Raw genomic sequence first — 25,851 nt, forward strand, 5'->3', positions numbered from 1 at the left:
CAAATATAATAAAACAACTCAGTCCCTGCCTGTCACACATTTAACTCAGAAAAAATAGGAAAAAACCAAATTCAGTGCCCAGCTAACTAGGTCATATGATTATCAACTGTGTCTGTACTCTTTAGTTAGACAGAGAGGAGCGACTGGTGAATGATGAATTGGTGATGGTGGGCTTAGAGTTGGACAGGGTAGCTGGAAAGAGTAGTAGGGACTTTTCTATAGGGTTGTTTGGACATATTCCATATAGACAGACAAAATAAAAAAAGAAGCTAATTATTGAAGATGGGAAAAAAAGGAGAAACATACTGTGACAGAGACTTAGAAAGAGGTCCCATTCCTTTTTTTATTTTTGTGCATGTCTAAATCATGTTGCAGCAGGCAACCATTATTCAGACAGCGAGAGAAAGGTACCCAAATTTCCTCTACGAAATTCGACCCATGTAATGTAAGATATGAAATTAGGAAAAAGGAAAAAAAAACTCATCTAAGCCCCAAAAAATAGTTCTTATCAGTTGTGGTTTGGATGGATCTGTAAATATAAAACAGAGAAAATCAGTGCAATTCCAATCATGCATGAAGCCCAATTTGAATGAATTTTAACAACTAGCTTTTGGGCCAGCCAAAGTTATAGAACCCAACCAATCCTCTTTCTTTTTAGGAGGTAGGTACAAAGCTAGGCAAATCATGGTCATGAAGTTGAATACAGTTATATATAATGTTACAACGTCAAATTTTGCAATATATACATACAGGGTGAAAAAAGGAGTCGGAGGGAATCAATTCCTTCCTGGATCTTTTATTGTTCGACCTTATTATTTGAGAGCACGTCCTACCAAAGATGCGTGATCCATATTACATTATTTTTTTGTTTATTTGTAATTTTGATGGCATTGTCTAGAGATGATTGACGAGCATTAATATTATTATTATTATATCTGATGTTGACTTAAAAGACGATTGGGCGGCTGTGATCTCTCAACGGCGCGTTACCGGCGGTCCGATGAACAGTTCCGTCTCCACCTCAGAACTCAGGCTACTTTGACTCCAGTAGCTCACAGCTCCTTTTTCTTCAACTGAAAGCTGCTGCTGCAGCAGCAGCTGCCTCGGCTGTGCACCAAACTATCATAATAATGCAGAAAAATATAAGACAAAAACCAGAAAACTCACAAGGGACCATGGTGGTGACGGTAGCAGTAATGTAAAACAAGGGTTCAAATTTGAAGGCTCACCTCTTCACTTAACTTTGCATTCTCTTCTAAGAGGAGCCTCTCCTGATTTCAGAGAGATAAAGATATTGGTGTTAATTAGAACCAGTGAACAAAGTACTTGACCGCTATACGTACAAATTACTATTATTAGTCTGTTGCACACTTGAAATAAATACCTTTGCCCTTAATTGTTCCATCTGCCCCGCAAATAAATGAGCCTGGAATGGAAATCACTTCCAAGTTAACTTAACCTCTCCTCTCCTATTGAACTGATAAAAATGGCAGGAAATAAGTGAACAGGTGAAATATATATACCTTTCTCTCTCTTATCTTGCGTACACTTCGCTCCAGCTGGCCAGTGATCTCTTGGAGCTCCTCGACAGAGCAAGAGTCCAAGCCATGTCCCAAAAGCTTCCTGAGATATACAAAATTCAGGGTTTAGGAAGACCTGTCTAGTTAAATGTTAGATGCGTAAAAAAGTACAGGAGAAGAATCAAACTAAGCAATAAACCGTTGAGAAGCTTCTAGGTTCTCTATCTTCTTGGCCATAGCAGTCGATTCATGCTTCAATTGCTGCATGCAAATAGGTTTAACTTGTCAACTGTAAACAAATAAAATGTCATGAGCGACTTGCTTAACATGTAATATAGGACATGCCAAAAGTTAACCTAGTTCAACAACTTGAAGCCCTCCTTCTTCCCTCCCCGACTTCTCTTCTTTTACCCTATTTGATTTGATGATCATTTATGTATCAAGTGCCATTGTTGATAAATAAACATGAATCTTAATTACATGTAGGAAGACGGACGCGTAGGTGTAGCTGAACTTATGAAATCCAAGAAATGATATTTCACGAAGCAACAAGTCCATATTTGTACATAAACAAATGTGTGTGCATGTTTTTAACACTACATATGTCTGGACTAATAACTAGGTATCAGAACCAAGTAGGAAGTAGGAAGAAAAAGTAAGAATAACCCCAGAAATTCATTGACATAGCCTCTTTCACGCTTACCTGTGACAATACATGATTCCCAGAGCCAAAATACTTGCAACTTGTTCAATTGTATGCCTAATTTTAACAGATTTTGACATTTAGCATCTTGTTCATTTACTCAACCGGAGCATCTTGTTCATATACTCCTCCGTTACTTTTGGGAAACACTACTTGGTCGCATTGAGTGGAATGCTCTAAGTTTCAGTCTTTAACTCATGTATATATCATATATTCTTCTTTACACCATGCTTTGACACACCATTTACAACCCCTTTCTCTATCTATCGAAGGATTCCAAATTAATTTTTGTGAATCTAAAAGGCCGACTAGGATCCCTTCATCATAAATAGGTGTAGAACTCTAAACTTTAGGTCTGTAATTATAAGCTTCTAGCCTGACATAAATCATTTCCGCTAAAGGAGGTCATTGTCATGAAAAATAAGTTGTAAAGTTACATACTGATCGTTTCTATTTAATAATGTTTACTCATCTGAAAAAGCAAAAAAATGTAGAAGTTTTGTTTTTACCCTAATATCAATATGACTAAATTAGTCTTTACATCATACTTGTTTCTATCTAAGTTACTAATAAGGGTCCGTTTAGTGAGTTGGATTATGTAGTTGGATAGGATTCGTAATCCTAGCTAATCAAAATATGTTTGGCAGCCTAAAAACAACATGGATTGTGTTATGTCTAAAGAGAATTGTAAAAACTGAATTTCTCATTATGCATTAATCATTACAAGGAGGCTTTTATATAGCCAATGAGTGAAGCTTACATTAATAACTAAAAGGATTCTCTTCTAACTAAACTAACAGCTTAATCCTAATCAGTTAAACAATCACATGTGTATTAACAATCAGACTGGTCATGTGTATGTTGATTGAGCCTATGATCCAAAGGTAACGATTGCTCTAGAGATGTAACAGTGGAGGGCTTTAATGTCTAATCCTACTAGAGCCAAAAGGTTGAGATTAAGTTAGATTGGAATATGTCTAATACTAAGTCATGTAATAGCACATTTCAATTAATCCAACCTCTTAATCATGTGAAGTATCAAACACATCATTGGATTAGTGTTATCATTTCCAATCCAATGGAATCTAATTCTACCTCCTAATCCAATCCAATCCCAATCATCAAACATGGTCAAAGATTATTCATCCATCTGTTTTATAACAACTTCTCAAAGATGGATTAATCCAAATTCCAAGATGGAGTTTCTAACCTCCACATATTCTTCCACTTCAATCTTGTTGGTTTGCCCAGCCTTTGCATGTTTGTGGTATCGTTTTATAGTATCTTGCATGCTGTATCAGAATACAAAAAAAGGTCAAAATCAATCAATGAACATTAATGAAATTAAATATAGTACTGCAATCACAAAATCCCTAACATGATATTTTCAAAAAATTCAGCCTTGTTTTTTTTTTTCACCATCAATGATGATGTTCTGTGATTATTCAGGTTTCCCATATAACAAGGCGATTAATTGTGTTATGCTCAATGCCAGAAGATAGAGTGTATAAACTACTAGGCACATGTACTATGAGTCTATGATCTTAACAGTACTGGGGGCCGGAAAGAAAGAACTAATAAGAACAACAATTTTGTTTTGGACTGAGAATTAGCTAGCTAAGAAACCCCATTACACTTTATACATCAAAAAGGGATTAGATGTTGGGACTCAAGATTCCACATTGGAAAATTAACATATCCTAGAGTGGTTTAAGACCTCTTGGGTGCCCTTCCCTTACAAGCCGGTTTCTAAGGGCAAGTTCTACATATGTGCTCTTAACAATTGGTATCATAGTCTAGTTTAACCACCCAACATGGCCTAAATCCACGTGAGCTCTTAAACCACTCTAAGGATACACTATTTTCCAATGCCCGCCAAACAAAGAAAGATGATCATATCAAGTAGCTCAACAAGTATAACCAAATAGGAACTTAAAATTTTTATTCACCCCACATAGAACCTCAAGGAAGATTTGTATTGCAAATAGAAATGAATGAAATATACCCCCTCAATTTGAAGCTGCAGATAAGAACGATTATACATAAAGATGTAAACATGCTCCCCAATTCAAAATATAGCTCATTCTGAAGAAATAAATATGGTTTAAACCATGACAACCATGTTCTTTACCCCAATGACCATGCTCATGATACCGCAGTTTCCATCTTTGGGGACCTCTACGGTAGCTCCGTCCCTCTATAGATATGGTCCTTGCTGTGTGTGCAAGACTTGACTTCTTCACCATAGGGGCTTAAGATTTTTGGGTTGAATTCATCTTCTACTCCTTTATTTAACAAAACTTAAAATGCATATATTAAGTGATGAACTTGCACATGAATACCTACAAATCTAGAAGAAGTTTTAGAATTAATTTTAGCTGTTTTGTCAGTTGTTATATCATGAACTACCGATGAGAGCTTTTTGCCGTGATAAATCCCCATATATTGGGAAATTGAAAAAATAAAATACAATACATAAGTAAGTGGTTCTATACTAATAGCACCAAGCCCTAGTATGATAAAATGTCACACACATGTTGAGTTACACAAGTGATTAAGTTGAAGAAAATATCGGTGTTGGACCAATTAGTAGTGAATATTGATCCATCCCTAATGTAAGCCTAGGTTCAATTGTTACAGTTCTTGATGTGGTAAAAGCAAATGAACATGGGTTGAAGTTTGAGGTTTGAGCATATAAGGGTTGCGTGCACAGACAAGTAGTCCATGAAATGATGAAATATTGGATAAAATCATTAGTTAGTAGAATGAGAAGTTGAATTGCCAGAAGTTAAGCACAAAGGCATTAAAACAAAGAAGCACTAGTTTCAATATTTTATTTAGGCAGAAACGCTAAGTTGAAACTTGAAAAGCCCCATGAAATCTCATTCAATATTAATGCAAACATTAATAAAGCGTACATAAATTGTTAGAAAAGACATAATATTAATCCCCTAAAAAGCAGCAAGAAAGAAACCTCAATTTGATTAGATTATAAACGAGCACTCAATTTGATTGGATTATAAACGAGCACTCAATTTGGTTAGATTAATTATAAACGATTATTATAAACGAGCAGATGTGTAACTTGTAAGATGCGGATGGTACAAATAAAACATAAAATAGAAAGTCAAGCTTTGATTTAAGACCAGAGTGGATAGAAAGCTAGAAATCTATATTATATATATATATATGTATCATCGTACACACTGGCCTCAAAACCAGTACAACAACCCACACCTGCTCATCAACACCATAAAAAGTAAATGATGTTTCCATCTTTAAGAAACAAAGCATATAGACAACAACAAAAAAATGGGGCTTCAAACATATATATATGAGGTATACATAAAAAAAAAGTACAGAAACATACTCAGAGCTGGAGAACTCATATAGCCTGCCTTTCTGAGAGAAGATGATGACGGAAACTTGAGCATCGCAGAGAACTGAAAGCTCAAAGGCTTTCTTCAACAACCCATTTCGACGTTTGGAGAAGGTCACTTGCCGGCTTGTGGCATTTTCAATTCTTTTCATCTCAATCTTCCCTCTCACCATGTCCTAGCCTAGATCATCGCCATCATTAATTACAAGATCATCTTGAGATAATAATAATAATAATACCATGAAAATTGGTAAAGATGCGCTAACATATATAATATATAGCTCAAGAAATAAGCTAGTAGAGAAGAGTTACACCTGGAAACCCCCTCGAAGATTTGAAGTGCTCGAACACTAGCTAGTAGAGAAAAATGTAGAAATTTGTGAAGGACCTTTGACAACCGAGCAAACCCAGGAGAGGTTTAGTTTAGAAAATCCAAACAAAGTATCAGACTTTGGCTCTGAAGAAGCAATTAGCAGATGAAACCCCAGGAGGATTCATAAAAGAAAGCCCCCAAAAAAGATGTTAAATTAGGTTTCTAAAAATAGAACCCAGAGACGCCACCCATGGACCTGAATTACCCAAAAAGAGCAACAAAGGACACAACACGAGGGTATAGGAGGATGATAGAATACAAATATGGAAAATAGATCAGAAACCCTAGAAATAGTCCACAGTGCAGTGCAGAAGGGAAGAACTTTCTTTTTTTCTGATTGTGGATGTTCCAATTTCTTTATCATCAGGCCACCCGACCCCTTTTTTCCATATTGATCGATAGCTCACTTCCATTATTCTCTATTGCCTTCTTTTGTCTTTAAAATTCTACCCCACTAAAAAAAGAAAGGAATAGAATTAGAGGAAAGAAACACAGTCAAAATATTAGATAAAACACTACTTAAATGCTCATGGCTTCTCTTTTTTGGCAAAATTAAGAAACAAAGAAGAAGTAAAAGAGGGAATATATTTTTATTCATCTTTTTCGGAACCGCATTGGGAATTAAAAAATGGCTTTCGTTTTTATTCATCTCTCATTGTCTTGAGATGCAGCAATGTCAAGATCATCGTACAATCACTTTGCGTGACGGGCTAATGAGAACGGGACAGCACATCGGCTTTTGTCAGCATCCCATCGTCATATTTTCCAATGGGAGACGACGGTGTCACGTGGCTAACCTTGAGTGGCGAGTCTAACTTTTTTCATTTTCTTATCATTTAAATTTGTTTAGTTTTTGGGTGCTTATTAGTTAATGAAGCAAGCAGGCTTATAAGGTTGGAAATAAAATAAGTGGGAAAGAGAGTATTAGCAACGAGAATAGGACGTGTTTCCATTCAAGGAAGGATTAGCATTGACTAATGATAATCAACCGAAAAAATACTAGCTGTGAAGCCTGGAATCTCCCCTCGCTGTCAAGCAAGGGCAAACACATCTCTTGCCTGAAAAAAGAAAACAGAATACTCATTCTAGTTAATTATCTTAATTTTATCATAGTTTCTTGTCACGCAGATTAGCTCTTTTAATTTGAGTATTGTTAAACGAAACCTAAAATTAATTGAGTACACCTTATGATCTAAATATATTATATTATTTAAATCAAAATATAAAATTAACTAAGTACACCCTATTTAACTATCAAAAATACCCCTTTTACAAAATTTACCACCCAATAAAAAACATTTCACTATTTGCCACCTAAATTTCAATTTTGGTGCTAATCTACCACCTCCGTCAATTTCCGTTAAATTTTCTATTAAAGCTGGGTATGTTTTTATTATTAATTTTAATTCATCTAAAATTTTAAATTAATAAACAAATTCTTAAAATAATTCTTTTTAAATATAAAAATTAAAGATAGCCTGTCCGTGATCTCCCCCTCCTCCCACGGCAGCCGCTCCCTCGTTCCCCACACTTGCACTCTTCTTCTATGGCCTAATCCCACAACTTTGCTTGCCCATTTTTCATTACAAACATTCCTACAAGTCCATAACATAATTTAGTCTAGGAGCAAAGAGGAGATATATTAGTTTATGGAAAGTACGAAACTCCATAAACTTCAAAAGAAACGAGGAACGACGGTGGTGCTTTCAGGAGGGAGGGAGAGGAAGATGTAGGGGGGGAGAGAGAGAGGCAAAGAGAGATGGAGTGGGGGAGGGGAAGGGGAATTATGGTGGGGATGGAGGAGGAAGGGGCTACCGTGGGTGGAGTGGGGAGATTAGCCCATTTAACAAGCCCGCATAATTTTATTTTAGGATTTTATTTTAGTATTATTAAAAAATTTCGCTTACGTTTGATTATGGTTGAATATGATGAGTATGGTATATTTATTAAAATTACATTTGTTTCACAATTCAATATATCCTTTTTTGTTATTTTATATAAGGGTAAATTAGTAATTCACTAAATAGTTTAGTAGTATGATGTACTCAGTTAATTTTAGGGTTCGTTTAACAACTCCCTTTTATTATGCACTAGCCTTTTCACACGTGAGAACAAGTCTTATTCATTTTACTTTTCTATTGCCTTTTTATAAAAAAATAAAACATATTTATATTTTACTAGACTATTGTGTTACATACTTGTCTTTTGAAAATGAAGTCGTTACGTTTGAAATTTTTTTGTGAGGGAGGAAATCTTGCTGTTTTGATATAGAACAAGATGTGTATCATTAAGTTCCAAACCTTTTGAGTGTTTGATGATCAATTCCTAATCTTAATTTTGATTTTTTTTTTTACACACAAAACCCTAACCGCTAATAGAGAGAAAGCTTCAGATCCGAGGGGTTTTTCTTTGGATCCCGTCGGATCTTCGATGTTCTTCGGCTTTTGGTGGACCTATGTTAATCTCCTCTTATTTTGGCATATCTATTGTATCAGATCTTGGTTGGCTTTTGTTATACCTCATCTTGCAAGGTTGCTCTTGAGGTGTTGCAACTTGATTATGGTAGATTCACTATTCATTGGTGCGGTGAGGCCCTGGAGTAACTATGTCATGTCTTGAATGACGATTAGTGGCGGTTAGTTTTCCTTTTACCGGCTTAGTTTTTTTATTTTGGTTTAGTTGTTCAATAAATTCTAAAAACTCTATGAGTTTTTTGTATTTTTCTCTCATGATTTCCGAAACTTAGTTTAGTTTGCTGGGTGCTCTTAGTCTATTTAGGATAGTCATGCCAGTTGAAGGCTAGTTTTTGTTAGGAAATAATCAATAAATGTTTTATACTATAGGATCACTATATTATTGCACAACTCTTAAAATATAAACAGTAGCAAAATTACGAAATCTGTATAAATGTGCAAATATAAATTAAGTACAGAATACTGACTTTTATTGAAGATAGAGGCTTGCGTATTCGCAATGTCCTAAAGATAGAATTTTGCCTCTTCTCAGTGCTTGAAGTTCAACATGCGTCTATCTCCCAGGATTCAACTATCTATAATTCAAGGTCCAGCACGGGATCCTTGAATTCTGGCGAACGTTGGTGTGCTTCTTCTCTCCAATACAGTAGGTAACTTTAAAATAGTATGAGATAGTTCAAGAAAAAAGATTATCCGTATTATGGCCTAGGACTTGTGGTTTTATAACAGAATTACACCCCTTCAAAATAGCAATTAGTATACAAAAAGATAAGTTTTTCTGGTTTGAATTTAACTTCTGCCAAAAGGAATCCGAAAAATAAAAAATAATTATTTTATTTTCGAGCTAGGTATATTTCTTTTATTTTTCAGAGACCCACCCAAGGCCCAAGTCTTGATTATTTAAATATTAATATTAATCAAGCAAAGCCAACTATGATAGTCTTCACTACCAAGCCCATCAGCCCCCCAACCTTTATTTAATTGATGTTAAGGTTTCATGCTTATAAAGCATATGGAACCTTTTGTTTTCTCCAATGTGGGACATTTGCTTTCAAACTTCCAACAGTTTTTGTCATTGATGTCATTGGACTAGATTTAGAGAAATTATGGTGGTTGAAAGGAATTATAGAAGTTATTTTCAAGAGTGATTTATTCAAGTCGTTTTAGTTTTTTGGTTGGCTCATGTCATTAAGGAAGTTTTACCCATGTATGTCATATGGTTATTGGGATTTGGGATATAGGTTTTGATGAATAAAAGAAAAAGGATATAGGAAGATTCCCTAGCTATCTAGTGGCAAAAGAAAAATAGAGAAACACTAGGCTGTGATATGGGATTTGATGATTGTGGTGCTGATGGTGATCGATGCTAGGTTTCAATCAAGTCGCTTCAATTTATGGCATCTTCAATGCGCAAATAATCATTGTTTTTATTTTTTATTTATAATTTTTTTAAATATAAAATCCTTCTAATTATATTTGCTACCGGCAATGCAATATTTTACGGATTAATATTTACTTAGCTGGGCTGAAATATACTAACCTTGAAAATTATATCCCTTTGGCAAAAAATAAAAAATAAAAAATAAACTCCTGGGGTTTCTATGCTTTAGCTATAATTAATATTGTTTTATATTCTTCTGCAGTTGGTAAGGATCGTTCTCTTCGCTGTTCAGACCTAAGTTCGAAAAAAAAGTTTTATATTCTTCTGAAAAAATGTTTTATATTTAGTAAATCACTTAGATAAATACAGACAAAATTAAAGCGAAGGATCCAGTTCCAGTTCAGTTGCATGGTGATGGTGGTGTGCTTTTTTTTTTTTTTTTTTTTTTTTTTTTTTTTTTTTTTTTTTCACTTTGGGCCGACAATGCATATATGCACGGTGGTGTAAAAAGAATAGCAATGGACCAAATGGTTCATTGGACGGTAAAAGTAAGCTGCAGGCTCAGCCCAATTACACCAAAGCCTTGACAGGCCACAACTCGAGAAAATGGGCCTCGACAAACCCATAAAACAGAGTAGGCGAGAAAAAAAGAAGGGCGAGCCATACTCGTATCGTATGGCTGAAACACGAACAAACAAGAGGAAAATGGGAGACAGAAGAGAAGCTGATTCCAGCAAAACAGCGTCAAAGTGGCCAACCATCAAAACAAAATCAAATCTTCAGATAATTTGTCTTAAAGATACTTATCTCTTTACTGTAAGAACTGTAAAAAGATTGCATCTTTTTGAAATTCAGTTTTTCTTCTGATATTTTGGCATATGGGTTCTTCTTAGATGGATACATTTTCTCTAACCATTGAACATTTACGCGTCTGCAAGATATTAATTGAGTCATGGTTGTTAATAGTTAGGCAATGTATTCAGGTGCAGAATTTCCTCACATCTGCAGAATCAAAGGCTTTCGTTAAAGCTGCAGAATCTGTTGGGTTTGTTCACCAGGGGAGTCTTGGCCCAACAAAAGGCGAAGCTCATAGAGACAATGATAGAATCTCTGTGAATGATCCTGTTCTTGCAGACACAATTTGGGAGTCTGGTCTTGACAAATTATTTTCTGATATCAAAATTCGAGGGAAGGCTGCTGTTGGCTTAAACCCAAATATCAGATTCTATAGGTTGGTAGTCTCATTCTGTGAACACAATCGAACCAATTCAAAAGCTATTTCTAACTTTGAGCTGGTCCATTATCTGATTTCATTCATTAAGGGACGTGGATTTTACTTGTTCTTTGAGAAATTCTTCTCTGATTACAAATAAAAATAGAAAGGTTGAATTTTGTTGGCTTGTGCACCTTGAAACTTAATTATTTTGGTTGCCATGTGTTTTCAGGTACAAGGTTGGGCAGCGCTTTGGAAGGCATATTGATGAAAGTAATGATCTTGGAGACGGAAAACGCACCCATTATACTTTGTTAATATACTTAAGTGGCGGTTTCAAACCAAAAGCTACAAATGATAAGAGAATTCCTAAGGATTCTTCCTCAGAGCCTCTGGTTGGAGGAGAAACTGTCTTCTACGGTTCGAGGAATACTGTTGTGGCAGAGGTGGGTTCTGTTTTTTGTTCATACCATATTGCTTTTATTCTCTATTATTCCCTATCATTTTTATCTTCAACTTTTTTCATGAATTAAAATCTTCTTCTTTCTTGAATTAGTTTTATTGTAGCGTTTTATGGAATATGCAGCGCCCGTTAATCCTACTTAAAAATTCTGTAGGTGCCTCCCACTGAAGGAATGGCTCTTCTACACATTCATGGAGACAAATGTTTGTTGCATGAAGCCCGAAACGTTACTAAGGGTATCAAGTATGTTTTTCGTTCCGATGTAGTATTTGCTTGATGTGCTAAGTGCTTGATCGTTATCTGATATAAACATGTAAAAGCTGAAAGCCTTCTTAAGGTTTCTCCATAACTGAAAAATGTAGTAGCAGAAATGTGTATTCTCTTCACAAACACTGCTTCATTTTTTATCTGGAATTTCTTTGTTCTTAAGATATTACATGCTTCCAAAGAAATTCACTTGGAATACCAAGAAGCAAAAAGAAATTGAAAAAAAATGTAAAAGATAGGATTATCTATCGGAATACCATTTGTCTTCTGGCTGATAAACAAGAAAGAGAAATAAATGTAGGTACATTCTTCACTATAGAAGAAAATGTTATTTCTGTTTTCTTACTACATTAAGAGATGATAGAACCAGAGTACCAGATCCTCCGCACCTCGTCTGGGCAATATAGGCTTATTTTTCTTTTCTTTGACAATTCTTATTTTAGTGAGGTTGGAAAGAACTTCTCTCGCCTGGTGATATATGTGTCTGATGGGTGGATAATCTCTGCGTGCGATATAGCGGATTGGTAAGGAATACAGATGGAAGCACATTGTAAATTACCAATGGGGATTTCACCACATGTTTTCCATTTTTCCATGTGATAGAACCTGATATGATTGGAACCTGAGTTATGTGTTGTCCATTGACATCCACACAGAACGATTTCTTCTCTCCAATATCAGTGAATGAAAGTACAGATGGTTCCACATTAACCTTTATAGAATCAGGCATGACAATGCTGACATTGTAGGTTGAGTTGGGTTTACCAACATTTGTAACAGTCCTATGGAAATTGCCCTTGATCTCATGGCCATCTTCTACAGCTAGAGAGAAGGAGGGGTAGTTGAGGTCCCATGCTCTAGCAGGTTTGATGCCCCTGCAAACACTTTTGTCACGTGTAATTTTTCTTGCCGTGGTGGTGTTGTAGCTTTGTTTGCAAAGAAAGTCAACATAATCTTTCTCAGATGCATCAAAAACTAGCCCAGGATCAACTGCCTTGGTTGGGTTGAGGAGACCCGACCCGCAAGCAAATTCTCTTTCATTTTCGTGCTTTTTTGGGTCCACAACGTATGCTGTATTGGAAAAACATTAAGGTGTGTAAAGAATTTAGGAAATCAAAGAGTAGATTGTTTGACATACCTGTGGTCATAAGTGCAGATTTAATTGCTGTTGTAGACCAGCGTGGGTAAGCAGCCTTCACAATGGCTGCTGCTCCGGTTACGTGTGGGCAAGACATTGGGGTTCCATAGTCTACATATTATTTGACACTCCTTGTGTCCTCACTGTAAACTGAAGCTCTTCCAACCGGTGACCAAGCCGCAAGGATATTTACACCCGGAGCAATCAGATCAGGCTATTAATTTGATTCCAGAGAGTAGATATAAATTGAAAGTAGTTTATAGGGCAAAACAAAGCAATACTTTACCTTCAGAATATCAGGCACCATTAGGTTAGGTCCTCTGGATGAAAAAGAGGGTACATATGGTGCGTATAGATCCTTCCATGTTTCACTAACTAGAATAGTTGCCTCTCTGGATTCCTGAGGTTTTAGTGGTACAAAATAAGAACGAGTACCAAGTCATATATGTTTATAAAACTTTCCATAGGTCGGTTTGTTGGTTATTTACTTGGAAGTCTTAATGTAGTCCAGTACTTTGGGAATTTCTTCTGGACTGATGAGTGTTGTTGCAATGCGAAACGAGAAGGCAGGATCGTCAACAGATTGAAAAGGCATTATAACTCCGACTCCATCTGTATGGAGAATGCCAGCACCGTTTGATCGGTAGTTACAGAGAACAATTTTCCCCTTTATTTTCTGTGAATCCATATCTCCAGCATTGCAGTATTTTGATGTCTTGGAGTTTTAGTTTGAAGCATCTCCTCCCCAAATCAAGGGAACCATGTCTCCTTTAAGATCAAAGTTATTGATAGCACTCCCCTTTGTATCATCAAGAAATCAAGGGCTTGTTAGCTGGAGAAAAAAGTTTTAGAGATGAAAGTTTCTTGGACGACAAAAGTTATAGAGTAGGGTAGGTAAGAATTGCTCACCATGAAGGTTTTTCCATTTCCAAGAGCCAATTGTGTCACAAACTTCCTGTCAATAGTGCTAGCCCCCACAGTAAGTAGTCACGGTGAGACATTACTGATAGAAGCACGCAGAGGTCCATAGTTCCCTGCAGCAGTTATGGTCAAAATCTCTTTCTTTAATGCATGAAAGGATCCAATTGCAACTGGGCCGTCAGTGAAGGTGTAAGCTGCAGACATCCCAAAAGAAGCTGATATGATATCAACTCCGTCAGCAATTGCATCATCACAAGCAGTCAAGATATCTGCAATGCTGCATCCCAATCCCCAGCAAACTTTGTACACAGCAATTCTTGCATTTGGAATTCCACCCCTTGCTTCCTTGAGCCAAACCAAAGACACTTCCTCCTGCCACTTCTCTACCTGCTGCAATGGAGGCTGTGTGAGTCCCATGTCCCTCAGAGGTATGATGTCCGTAGTATCGTAAAAGTTTTGGCTATTATAGTATCGTGCTCCGATGATTTTGCTGTCAAAATGTTGTGCATTAGATTAGTTTCAAAGATAAGGACAATTAGTAAGAAGGACAAACTGGAAAAAGGGTTTGTTTCTCACTTGTTGCATGTGAAAGTTTAATTAGTATTGCACATTCCTTTCCAATTTCTTGGTGGAGGGCCAAATCCTTTGTCACTGAAACTCTCTGATTCTGGCCAACTTCCTGAAAATTAACTCTAAGCTTTGGAACACAAACACCGAAAAACTGAGCCTGAAAATGATTATTGGGTGTTAAAGAGTTTTGTTTGCTGTTGGTGATCATCACCTGAATCCATCATTCCAATGATTTCATCTCCCTCTTTTCTATGCTTGACATGGGACGGAGGTAATCCCAGGAAGTCCCATGATCTTCTTGTATGAAGCTGCAGCAGTGCGTTACTGAGGCAACGTCTTCCATCTCTGTAAATGAATGTGATTTTATCCAAACTCCAATAATATTCACAAGTAGTGACTCTTTTAATTGTTAATATTTACTTCACCTCCTAGTATTGTAGCTTCTTCATCTAAAAATTTAGCTACAAATCCATTAAAACTCCTGCTATAGCTGTATATCAGCGATTCCTTTGCAGCTAGAGTACTGCACGATGAAACAAGTACATTATAAGTCTTAATATATATAAATTATAGATAAATAAATAAGTGGTATTTTTTTATACGAAAAGATACTCCATTAAAAAAACCATGCAACAGAGCAGAGCATGTTAGCATGTGGTTTGAATAACCTTCCAAGAGCAGTTTCTAGCATGGAACGATGGGCAGATTGTTGCTGTCTGAAGCCTCGTAAGCACTTGGGTTTTCTCCATGTATACAACATAGACCTGCATTGATTTAGAATGGCAACCACTAAACAAAGGAACTGAAGAGAAGAAGATCATTTTCTATATATCCATTTCTTTCCTCAGAATCACAATTGATTATTAGGAGGAGAGCTGCAAATGAAAGGTAGAGAAAGGTGATAAGCATCTGTGGCTTGGCCATGCTTATAATAATAATTTGGGTTTTTCTGCCTCACTGAATTTCAAGTTTATTTATAGTTGGCAATTTTGAGATGAAGTATTAGACAGAAAGTTTCCTCAAATGGCTTTTTTCTGCAGCGTATGACTAATCACACATTGCCATTTTGTTGTTTTCGGTGAGTTGAGATCGTATGTATAATTATTTTAATTAGTTGGTATGTGTACGAACTATGTGAATTAAAGTGATCAAGCTCAGTGTTCGACCAAACAAAAATAAAAATAAAAATCTGTGATCGCTCAGGGGAACCTACCTATCTTTTTTTTTTTTTTTTTTAAATCATTAATTTTGCCTTTCATGGAAGGAAACACTTACAAAGTGAATTCGTGATTATTTCTTTAATAACAAAATTTGATATTTCAAAAAAAAAAAAAAAAGGCCTTTTAAAATGTGAAAACTTTGGATCTAGACATGAACAAATAGTTAATCAAACTTGATGGAATTTTAATTAATTAAAAATTAAAAGATCATAATTTAGAGTAGTTTAGACTGTAGATTATATAATAAAGAAACAAAGGACGTAGTAACAAATAGTCACCTTCTTTTTCTCTCTCACATTCAAGATTATATCAAAGACTTACCCATATAGTATAAGGTAAATAAATAACATTCTTGAATAGAGTTTCATGTCACTAACCATTGTTGGGTTACTAAGCATTTTCCTTTTATTTTATTTTTAAAACAAGAAATCAAAGTTACATCATTGGTTATCAAATTGGGAACAATATAGTAAGAGAAAAATCTTTGGGTTATTACTCTCTCTCTCTCTCTCTCTCTCTCTCTGTGATCAGTTCACCAGTCGGCAATTCAGTCTCACTTCACCATCCTCAATCACGCCAACATTTCCAAGTTTCACCATAGAAGCTGCAAACTCCTTAAAGAACAAACTTTGATCCTCAGCAAATGATTCAACAATCCATCTAGTCCTGTAATCACTAAACAATGCTTGATCCGATCCAAACACGCCCTTTCCTGCCACTACTTGCTTGTAATAATCATTATCAAAAGTTGAGGAAGTTGAGTCCAACAACTCTCCGGCAGTGCGATCCCTGTTTGGTTTTGGGCATTTCTTTCTTAGCTTTTGAGCAAATTCATTGTTCATGCTTGGATCAACATCATGCAATGAAGTAAAATTTCGAAGCCGGGATTCAAAAGAAGAACAATGTGAGAACCCAAGAGTGTGGCCGCCAGATAGGGCAACCAATTCTTTAACACCCAAGCCCCTCCTAACAAAGCTTTGGATCAATTGGGATACGTTGAAAGTTGGAGCTGGTAAGTTGATGGTCTCGTTAGCTCTTGAAACCCTGCCATCTTTCCTCCCTTTTAGCACATTCCAGTAAGGACCTCCGGACTATCAAGAAATAAACAATGTACATATTATTCTTGTATACATAAACATTTGTCAGGCAACATAAATTTAGTAACATAAACGTACGGGACGTACCATGGTAACTACGTCTCTTGCGGCAATGCCAATGATATCAGCACAAGAAACAGTGCGTGGACATGCCATTTCTAGCTTAGCTTTGGCATCGTCGATCACGTAGAATGATCGGACTGAGATATTGGGAGGACCATCTTTTTCTGCTTGGTTACCTGGGGTTGAGTCTAGCAGCAACGATGCATCACATCCCTAAGTAACCAATAAGCAAACACAAGCTAATTATACACCTTACCCTACATTAATATATATATATATATATATATATATATATATAGAGAGAGAGAGAGAGAGAGAGAGAGAGAGAGAGAGAGAGATTATACCCTTATGAAACAATCATGGAAGAACATCCTTAAGATACGAGCTGGGACTTTAGGGTCATGCATGGAAGCGTTATATACCGTCTGTAATATGATTTTCTCAGCTTGTGGACATGTTTGATGATAATAGTTGGAATTGAACGATGCTTTTGATTGTGAAGCCATAGTTAACAACAGACATATTAATGTGTGGAACAAGATTGTTTTTGGTGCATACATTGCCATTTTGCTAGGGCAAAGATACAAAATCCACAAAACCAAGAGATGTTAATTCGAGTGTGCTGAGAAATTCAATGGAACCAGTATATATAGTGATTTTAATAACAAGTATATACACATTTCAGGAATATTTTGTGTACATTATATATTGATCGTACTTTCAAGTTACTCAATGGAGGAACAACCTCAACCCTATGTACTCCAAAATTGACCTAGAGCTTTTGGCCTGTGATCCACCTAATTATTAGGGCTACCTAAGCAATTTTTCTAGTAGGATCAACGTCTAGGACTCTAGTTGATTGATTCAAATTGAAGTATTCCAATTTATAAATATAAGAGCAGAAAGAAGCAAAACTCACATGTTACCATTAATGTTAAAGTGACTGTTGGCTTATATCTATCAAGTTTGGTTATGCTTATGCGTGGGGTTGGTGAGAGAGAGTACAACATTTTGGTACTGCAAATTACATTATTTACTAGACTATTCTTTTTTTCTCTTTTTTCTTTCCTCATGGGAATTGGGAAGGTTCTTATTAATTTCTTGAGACTCACATAACTGTATCCTAATTCAAATGCAAACAAGTTTAAAAAGAAAATAAGATATTGAAGAGGGTGAAGTTGGACTTGAGATTCATTTTTTCATGTCAAGGACAAAGCCCGTTTTAGGAGCCTCGAGACAAAAAAAATATTGTTTGTATATATCATGACTTGTTAAATTCCATATCTACACCAAAAAATACCCTTTTCTCAAGCAAATTTCTTATGTGTTAGTTGCTACATTAAAAATCAGGAAATTGAAAAGAAAATAAGGAAATGAAATTCTTGGAAAAACATCAACAAGTATGTGACCAAATCTGATATCATTCAAAGATACGACAATTGCTTACGAGCGTGTGTGAATAGTTGTCAATCGTTAATGTAAGTGGATTCCACCACACCACATCGGTTGCTCTCTTTAAAGAATCTTATGCGTGGGATGTGTGGGGCCCCCAAGTGGATAAGGATGACTTTTGAGGGTTCTTGATGATGATTAGGTGGCATGACATGATTAGTGATACTCATCATCAAATGGACCGCGTTGCAGGCGATCACCTCCATGTAAGGCCCAATCCGGAGGTTCCGAACCCACAAAATCACACAGAGAGAGCAAATCACCAAGTTTTAAAAAACGTACCTTCTTAAAAAAAATAGGACCCATCACGTGTCACCATCTCCTTGGCCCAGGATGTGTGTGAAGAGTCTCGAACCGTTGATAAGACCCCCATACGCTATAAATAAATAAATAAAGCGCTTGAGGGTCCCTCTTGGTGTTGGTAGGGCTCGCAAAGAGAAAAGGGGATAAGTGGGGCTCTTCTGATTCTCTAGGGTTTGTTTCTCTCTCTCCTTTCTCTGTTCCTTGATTTCATAATTGTTTTACATTACCAACAAATTTTGTTTTTGTTTTTTTGCTTTGTATTTTGTTCAATTAGTCCCCTGCTCTAATCCTCCCCCTTAGTATGAACAGAGATTCAAAACCCAGTCAAAGTATCATGCCCTGTTCTTGCTCTGCTTCTGCAGCTAACCCAGATATACTGATTTTAAATTCGTGAAATTTCCTCGTTCTTTTAGCTTGTTTTCGTGTGATTTTTTCTGGGTTTTCTTCTGCTTTCCAAAAATTTCTGAGTGTCTCTGCGACTCTTGAAATCCAACAGATTTTTTCTCTGAGACTTTCGTTGAAGATGGAACCGAATCAAAGGCAGAGCCTTGAAGAAAGCAACGAGCTTGAACAGCACAGCAATAGCAGTAGCAACGACAACACCACCTCAGCATCCGACCCATCAGTGGCGGACCCTCCGGAGAAAATATTTCCGTTGACGGCGCCGACGATGAAAGAAGAGCTGACGGACACAGTGCAAGAACTGGACGAAGGATCTCTGCCTATGGGTCTTATTCAGGTGCCGGTTCCTACGTCGTCGGAGAAACAAGTGGTGGCGGCAAAGAGGTCGTCGAAGGACCGCCACACGAAGGTGGAGGGCCGGGGCCGGAGGATCCGAATGCCCGCCACGTGTGCGGCCAGGATTTTTCAACTGACCCGAGAACTTGGCCACAAGTCCGACGGCGAAACCATAAGGTGGCTGCTCGAGCACGCCGAGCCTGCTATTATGCAAGCCACGGGCACAGGCACAGTCCCCGCCATTGCCGTCTCCGTCGGTGGCACTCTAAAGATACCCACAACTTCACCGGCGAGACCCAACGGTGAGATTACTGAAATACCCAGAAAGCGACGGAAGAGAGGGTCGAACAGTGAGTTTGTTGATGTGCATGAGCAGAGCTCTGTGTCTAGTGGGTTGGCACCAATGAGCTATGGCGGCGGTGGCGGTGGCGGTGGGGCACATGGGTTGGTGCCCATGTGGCAAGTTGGGGCAACTGGTGCGGCTGGGCCTTTCTTCATGTTCCCAAACAACGGGGCTATGAACCCAAACCAGCCCCAGCTTTGGGCTGTTCCAGCTGCGGATGCTGCAACCCCGATTTTCAATTTGCAAGCAAGACCCATCTCCAATTTCTTGTCGGCTTTTCAACCAGGTGTTCACGTTGTTGGTGGGGATGTGCAGTTGCAGGCCTCTTCCGGTTCGATTTCGAGCGGTGCAACTTCGGGTTCGGGGGGGAGCTGTTCGTCTAGTTTGGGACCCAGTTTGGGCTCAGCCTCAGGAACCAGAGCTAATAAGAACACCATTTCTACTGGTAGTGGGACTGGTGCTAGTGCTGCTGCAGCTAGTGCCACAACAACTCAGATGTTGAGGGATTTTTCTTTGGAGATTTATGATAAGAGAGAGCTTCAGTTCATGGGTGCAAATTCACAAACACCACTCTCTAAGCCTTAGATTGAGGTTTTTAGTCAACAAATTTCTAGTGTTAGGGTGTTTTTAGCGTTTTAGGCCTTTTTGTAATGCACAAAAAAAACTCATCCTGTTTGGTTTTGTTTCATCTGGGTTTTACTAATGCAAGGCCCCTTTTCTTTGCTTCTGTTTTGCTGCCAAGCAAGTTGCATGACTATTCAATTTTTTATTTAAACTCTAATCTTTCGTTTTGCAAGCTCCTGGTCACGTGAAGTTGTGTTGCACGTGTGAGGTGAGACCCGTTTCGGGATATAGGGCAAAAAGGGAGCGAACAAGTCCACTTGAGGTTGGGTTGCGCACGTGCAAGGTGGTGCTCTGGTGGGTTCCACAGTAGTAGAGAAAGTTTTGGTGGGGCGTGGACCAAGCCGAGTGGCTCAGTGTGCGCCATGAAGTGCGATCATGTCCATGCGATGAAGGCACGTGTCCTTTGGTATGCGGGTCCAGCTGGTTCTATTTTTACGCTGACCCCTCGTGGTGGTCCCCGCCCATCCTTTTAGGTCAGACTTTTTAGAATTCCAGGCTGGCCCTCGTTACACGCGTCTCATGTGTAGCTGCTCTTGTGATTGTAATTTTGTGGATATCCTAGCCCAATTTATTAGCCGTCTTAAAGGGCTCATAAACGTAATCCAGTCCAATCCTAACACAAGACAGCATGGACCGTACTATGTCAAGCCCAGAACATGTTTCTTTGTGGGTTTACAAATAATACCAAAACATGTGTGATGAAGCGTGTGTTCAGAAGTCCAAACAAAAATTAACGAAACCCGAGGATGTTCGATGTTGCTCGTGCTCAAATTCAAGGCAATGGAAGGGTCTGATCACAATTCTGGCGTTTGGAACTCATTCGAAACTCGAAACTACAATTGAATTGGATACTTCGGCAAAGTTTATGTTCCTCTGCAAATGCCCAGTTCACCTCTCTCTTCTTTTTTCTTCTTTTTTATCCTTTCCAGTTTTGAAGTCTCTCTCAAGTCGAAAGTACAATTGAGTTGGATGCATCAATGAATGCTTTCTCTTTATGAGCACGCTTGTGGTTAACAATGGAATTTTCTATGTTATGCCTTTCAATTTGGGTCACAATAGTAAAGAAAGAGGTTATCTTTTCCTATCATTTGTATGGATGGGAGCTTTGGTAATGGGGAATTCAGAGTGCTGTTTCTCGAAATGGACATTGTGTAGCTGATATGATGAGTAGTACTATGCATTCTCTTAAATGGGTTCTCTTGGATTTGATTGATAGGTGCAGCGGCATGAGATGTTTCAAGCAAATCCATGCACAAATAGTAACTTCTGGCCTAGCTTGCAATGACTTGGTTGCTAACAATGTTGTTGGTTTTCTCGGAAAAAATGTTAATTCTATTGATTACGCTTGTGACTTTTTTAAACAAGTTGATTGGCGCGTCAGCTCTTTTCCATTTAACACGCTGATCTCTGGCTATGCCAATGGTGACAAGCCAGGGGCGGCGGTTTTGGTCTATAGAAGGATAGTGAGAGATGGGTTTGTGCCTGACATGTACACTGTTCCAGCGGTTTTGAAATCCTGTGTTAAGTTTTTGGGGAAGGGAGAGGGAAGACAGGTTCATGGGGTGGTTGTTAAGATGGGTTTTCAGTGTGATGTCTATGCTCAGAACTCGCTTGTGCATTTCTATAGCGTTTGTGGTGATTGTGGTGGTGCCATCCGAGTGTTTGATGAGATGCCTGTGAAAGATGTGGTCTCTTGGACTGGTCTGATATCTGGCCATGTTAAAGCAGGATTGTTTGACGAGGCTATATCTTTGTTTTTTAGGATGGATGTGAAGCCGAATGTGGCAACTTTTGTTAGTGTACTTGTGGCTTGTGGGCGAATGGGATATTTGAGGGTGGGGAAGGGGATTCACGGATTAATCTTCAAGCGTTCATTGGGTACAAATTTGGTGGTAGGCAATGCTATTGTGGATATGTATGTTAAGTGTGAGAGTTTATGTGATGCAAAGAAAATATTTGATGAGCTCCCTGAAAGGGACATTGTATCTTGGACTAGCATGATAAGTGGATTGGTGCAATGTAAACGTCCAAGGGAGTCACTGGAATTGTTCTGCAACATGCAAACCTTAGGCATCAAGCCTGATAAAATTATACTTGCTAGTGTGCTTTCAGCGTGTGCCAGTCTTGGGGCTCTTGATTATGGTAGATGGGTCCACGAGTTTATTGATCGTAGAGGAATCAAATGGGATATCCATATTGGAACATCTCTGATTGATATGTATGCGAAGTGTGGTTGTATAAAGATGGCATTGCAGACTTTCAATGAATTGCCTTGTGGGAATGTCTCTACATGGAATGCGTTACTGGGTGGTTTAGCAATGCATGGAAATGGGCATGAGGCACTCCAAAATTTTGAAGAAATGACTAAGTCTGGCACCAGGCCAAATGCAGTGACATTTCTAGCTATTTTGACAGCTTGCTGCCATTCTGGTTTGGTTGATGAAGGCCGTGGGTACTTTTATCAGATGATAAGTCAACCTTACAATCTTTCTCCAAGGTTAGAACACTATGGATGCATGGTTGATCTGCTATGTAGGGCTGGACTCGTGGATGAAGCTCAGGAATTGATAAACACTATGCCCATGCAACCTGATGTGCTGATATGGGGAGCTCTTCTAAGTGCTTACAAGGCCAAAGGTGATGTTGAGCTCTCTCAAGAAATACTAGACCGTCTCCTGCAACTCAAGTTGCACGATAGTGGGGTTTATGTGCTCCTATCAAACATATATGCCACTAATGAAAGATGGGCTGATGTAACAAGGGTAAGGACGTTGATGAAGAAGAAAGGTATGCAAAAGTCCCCCGGGTCTAGTGTTATAGAGGTGGATGGTAAGGCGCATGAATTTTTAGTTGGGGATACAAGCCACCCTCAACATGAGGATATCCATGTACTATTGAACATCCTTGCTAATCAAGTCTATCTTGAAGGGATATTCTCCATCCATTCCTGATAAGATAAGTATATACCTTCATGTTTTTCTCAGTTGAGGCCATTTCGTACTTTTTTGCATATTACTCTTTAAATCAGGACAAGTAACACTCCTGACATTATTAGTATCCTAATTTAAAGACCCATGCATCATTTTTACAAGAAGTAGATTTGGATTTCCCCGCTATCTGAGCCTATGAAGATAATTTAATTCATTCCAACTCATAGCTGTAATAAACTTAAATTTGTGCAAGGATAAGATTTAGGTAACCAAATAGAAGATTGCATAACAAGCTAATGAAATCTTTTGAAAGGTTCTGAAACGCTTATCTCTGAAAGAATGAATGAAACTGTACTACATTTTTGTTTTCCTCTTACAGTTTAAATTCCATATGTACAGAATCTTGTCTGCGAGGATGTTTAATTTTCCATACTTGGGGATCAATTAGATAATAAACAAATATATAAATATATGTTACTTAAACTTCAATGGTCTTCTGATTAAGAGCTGTATATCTCCATCTCTCCTTCTCCACAAAGTCTGCATCCAGGAACTGTGCAACAAAAGCCCAAAGCCTGTATGTGTCTTCAAAACTGGCTACGAATCCAAGTGCAGCTGTAACCACGGATATTCCTAGATCAGATTTGGCCTTCAACTTGTTTGCATCCATTCCTTTCACTCCACCTTCTCTTCTCTCTAGGATTCTCCCTTTCTCTTCTGCATACTTATCCGAGAACCAGATATGATGTAAGAATCCATAGCTAAGAGAAATATTGTTTCTATCAGCAAGTTTCTGTACAAGAACAGGCTCAACCTTTTCTCCTTTCCAATCAAATACATTGAATGCCAGAGCTGGTCCCCTGTCAAATTTGATCTTTGGCCCATATATTTTGACCAAAGGAAATCCCTCTGTGTTAGGATGTTTAAGCTTTCTCAGTGAGCTCACCAGCCAATTGATGAGGTACCTTGCCCTGTTAGTGATCATCATTAGCCCCACTGAATCCACTTGATCCAAGCCCCTGCATACAACCTCTAGGCTGTCCCCATTTCTGCTGCTTCTGGAATTTTTATCCTTTATTAAATTGGCATGTGTCTCTGATTCCCGTATCTCTGAAGTTTCTAGTCCTGTCCGGTTTGCACCTTCTTCTGCACTCTCATAGCCTTCTCGTTCCAATCTTCTTGTCTGTGTTGTGTGATTGGATATCAGACCAGAGAAAGAACTTGCTGTGCCCAATGCATCTAGTTGCAAGCCAAGTCTAGATATCTGTTCAAGCTCTGTGTCGGTGCCAGAAGAATCCCCTGCTATCTGAAGCAATTTCTTTGCTGGGACAAGATTTACAATTCCTGTACTTGTAGAAGATTCTAGAGATGAAATAGCAGATTTCTTGACAAAGAGACATGCAAAGCCAGATGGGTTTTCCCCATAAATCTTGTAGAAAGAAGAAATGAGGAAATCTGGTTGAAAGAGAGAGAGGCCAAAGCTATCCATGTCCTTTGGCCCCAATGCACAAGCATCAACTAGGACATGCCACCCATTTTCCTGAGCCATGGTCATCCATACATAAGGATATCTGGAACCAGTTATCCTAGAATGCACTGGGAAGACAAAAAGACCCCTTTTCTTTTTCTTCTTCCTCTTACTCACAACCATCTTCCTCAACTTCGCCGACTGAATCCTCAGCCTCGGCCACGAAAACTCTGCTGACATGACTTTGGCTCCTCTCTTTTCTGAGGTATTAATCATTCCTTCCACTGCCTCACTCTCGTAGTCATAAACTGTCAGAAGCTTTCTACTAGTCTTGTACGGGTAAGATTCTGCCACAAGTTTAAAAGCTGATGTTCTGTTGGCTGTGAAAACCATGCTGTAATCATTTGCAGAAATATTAAGAAAATCCATGATTCTATTTCTCATTGCAGATTCCAGTTCTGATTCTTGGCCGCCATGAAGTAGCTGTGTCTTCAGATTCCCAGTCTTATAGGATATACTAAAGAAGGGGAAATCTGAATTCAGTTGGGAAGAAGATTCCTGTTTGTGCAACTGGGAAGAGGAGAAGAGGCCGATGCCAATATAATCAAGGCAGGTGTGGTTTGACTGTGAGAGATGGTAGTATTCTTGAGCTCTTATTTGGTCCACTTGGGCAGTCTCCTGGTATCGAGGATAAACTTTGATGAAGTCAGAGAAAGACTCTTGCAATGACGGGAGAGACTCATGGTTGGTGAACTGGGTGTTTGGGAAGATGGATGATGAAGTCGTGGCTGCAAAGTCACGGCGGCAAGCTGCAGAAGTGCTTCTGGACTTGGACATGGCATCGTGATGCGCCGACAACTTAAACAAGGGGGCGGGGCAGCAGCTGCTTAGGCAGACTTCTGAGACCTCTTTCAAACAAGGTGACTGCATCTCTCTGTTTTTTGTGGTATTTTTGTGGTTTTGGTTCAATCATGAAGCAATGGTTTATATTTATAATGACTCTTCTTCTTGTTAGAAACAAAGAAACTGCAGAAGTTTTACTTTGTCTTACATGTATGTTTTGGGCCTGGTTGGTTTATAGACATGGTATGATTAGTTTGAACAGGTCAGATCAGTCTAAAATACGATGCTTAACAAGGTGGCTTAGTTGACATTTTCTATCATTAATTGCATGCTTAACCACGCATTAAGCAGCAGCATGGTTTACTTTG

The 25,851-nt window shown here is 38.2% G+C and overlaps 6 protein-coding genes and 1 pseudogene across 7 annotated transcripts; 3 read left to right on the plus strand and 4 right to left on the minus strand.

Annotated features, from left to right (window-relative positions):
- Positions 1-674: 674 nt before the first annotated feature.
- LOC117618976 (MADS-box protein SOC1-like) lies at positions 675-6,555 on the minus strand. 2 transcript variants are annotated; one of them, XM_034348779.1, is made up of 8 exons: positions 5,917-6,553; positions 5,594-5,783; positions 3,434-3,515; positions 1,720-1,781; positions 1,524-1,623; positions 1,385-1,426; positions 1,230-1,271; positions 675-1,119 (listed from the first exon to the last, which is right to left on the minus strand). In XM_034348779.1, exons 2-8 carry the CDS (start codon positions 5,773-5,775, stop codon positions 976-978), a joined length of 654 nt encoding a protein of 217 aa, XP_034204670.1. In that variant the 5' UTR covers positions 5,776-5,783; positions 5,917-6,553; the 3' UTR covers positions 675-975. The 2 variants fall into 2 exon arrangements, with proteins under 2 accessions (XP_034204670.1, XP_034204671.1); XM_034348780.1 differs by lacking the exons at positions 675-1,119; positions 1,230-1,271; positions 1,385-1,426 and having other exon boundaries at positions 1,708-1,781; positions 5,917-6,555.
- A 3,941-nt stretch (positions 6,556-10,496) lies between these two features.
- On the plus strand, positions 10,497-12,091 carry LOC117620371. Its single transcript, XM_034350552.1, has 4 exons — positions 10,497-10,646; positions 10,814-11,061; positions 11,276-11,489; positions 11,661-12,091. The coding sequence occupies exons 1-4, from the start codon at positions 10,506-10,508 to the stop codon at positions 11,781-11,783; spliced, it is 726 nt and encodes a 241-aa protein (XP_034206443.1). The 5' UTR covers positions 10,497-10,505; the 3' UTR covers positions 11,784-12,091.
- Positions 12,092-12,212: 121 nt separating this feature from the next.
- On the minus strand, positions 12,213-14,623 carry LOC117618439 (annotated as a pseudogene).
- Positions 14,624-16,021: 1,398 nt separating this feature from the next.
- LOC117619558 (peroxidase 66) lies at positions 16,022-17,470 on the minus strand. Its single transcript, XM_034349545.1, has 3 exons — positions 17,127-17,470; positions 16,807-16,995; positions 16,022-16,713 (listed from the first exon to the last, which is right to left on the minus strand). The coding sequence occupies exons 1-3, from the start codon at positions 17,346-17,348 to the stop codon at positions 16,150-16,152; spliced, it is 975 nt and encodes a 324-aa protein (XP_034205436.1). The 5' UTR covers positions 17,349-17,470; the 3' UTR covers positions 16,022-16,149.
- Positions 17,471-18,621: 1,151 nt separating this feature from the next.
- Positions 18,622-20,345, plus strand: LOC117617207 (transcription factor TCP19). The gene is made up of 2 exons (XM_034346491.1): positions 18,622-18,708; positions 19,034-20,345. Exon 2 carries the CDS (start codon positions 19,061-19,063, stop codon positions 20,201-20,203), a length of 1,143 nt encoding a protein of 380 aa, XP_034202382.1. The 5' UTR covers positions 18,622-18,708; positions 19,034-19,060; the 3' UTR covers positions 20,204-20,345.
- A 328-nt stretch (positions 20,346-20,673) lies between these two features.
- LOC117617206 (pentatricopeptide repeat-containing protein At4g38010) lies at positions 20,674-23,482 on the plus strand. Its single transcript, XM_034346490.1, has one exon. The coding sequence runs from the start codon at positions 21,403-21,405 to the stop codon at positions 23,191-23,193; it is 1,791 nt and encodes a 596-aa protein (XP_034202381.1). The 5' UTR covers positions 20,674-21,402; the 3' UTR covers positions 23,194-23,482.
- Positions 23,483-23,504: 22 nt separating this feature from the next.
- Positions 23,505-25,838, minus strand: LOC117617205. The gene has a single exon (XM_034346489.1). It carries the CDS (start codon positions 25,568-25,570, stop codon positions 23,651-23,653), a length of 1,920 nt encoding a protein of 639 aa, XP_034202380.1. The 5' UTR covers positions 25,571-25,838; the 3' UTR covers positions 23,505-23,650.
- Positions 25,839-25,851: the final 13 nt, after the last annotated feature.

This window comes from Prunus dulcis, chromosome 2 (genome assembly GCF_902201215.1).
Source record: "Prunus dulcis chromosome 2, ALMONDv2, whole genome shotgun sequence".
Classification (NCBI taxonomy): Eukaryota; Viridiplantae; Streptophyta; class Magnoliopsida; order Rosales; family Rosaceae; genus Prunus; species Prunus dulcis.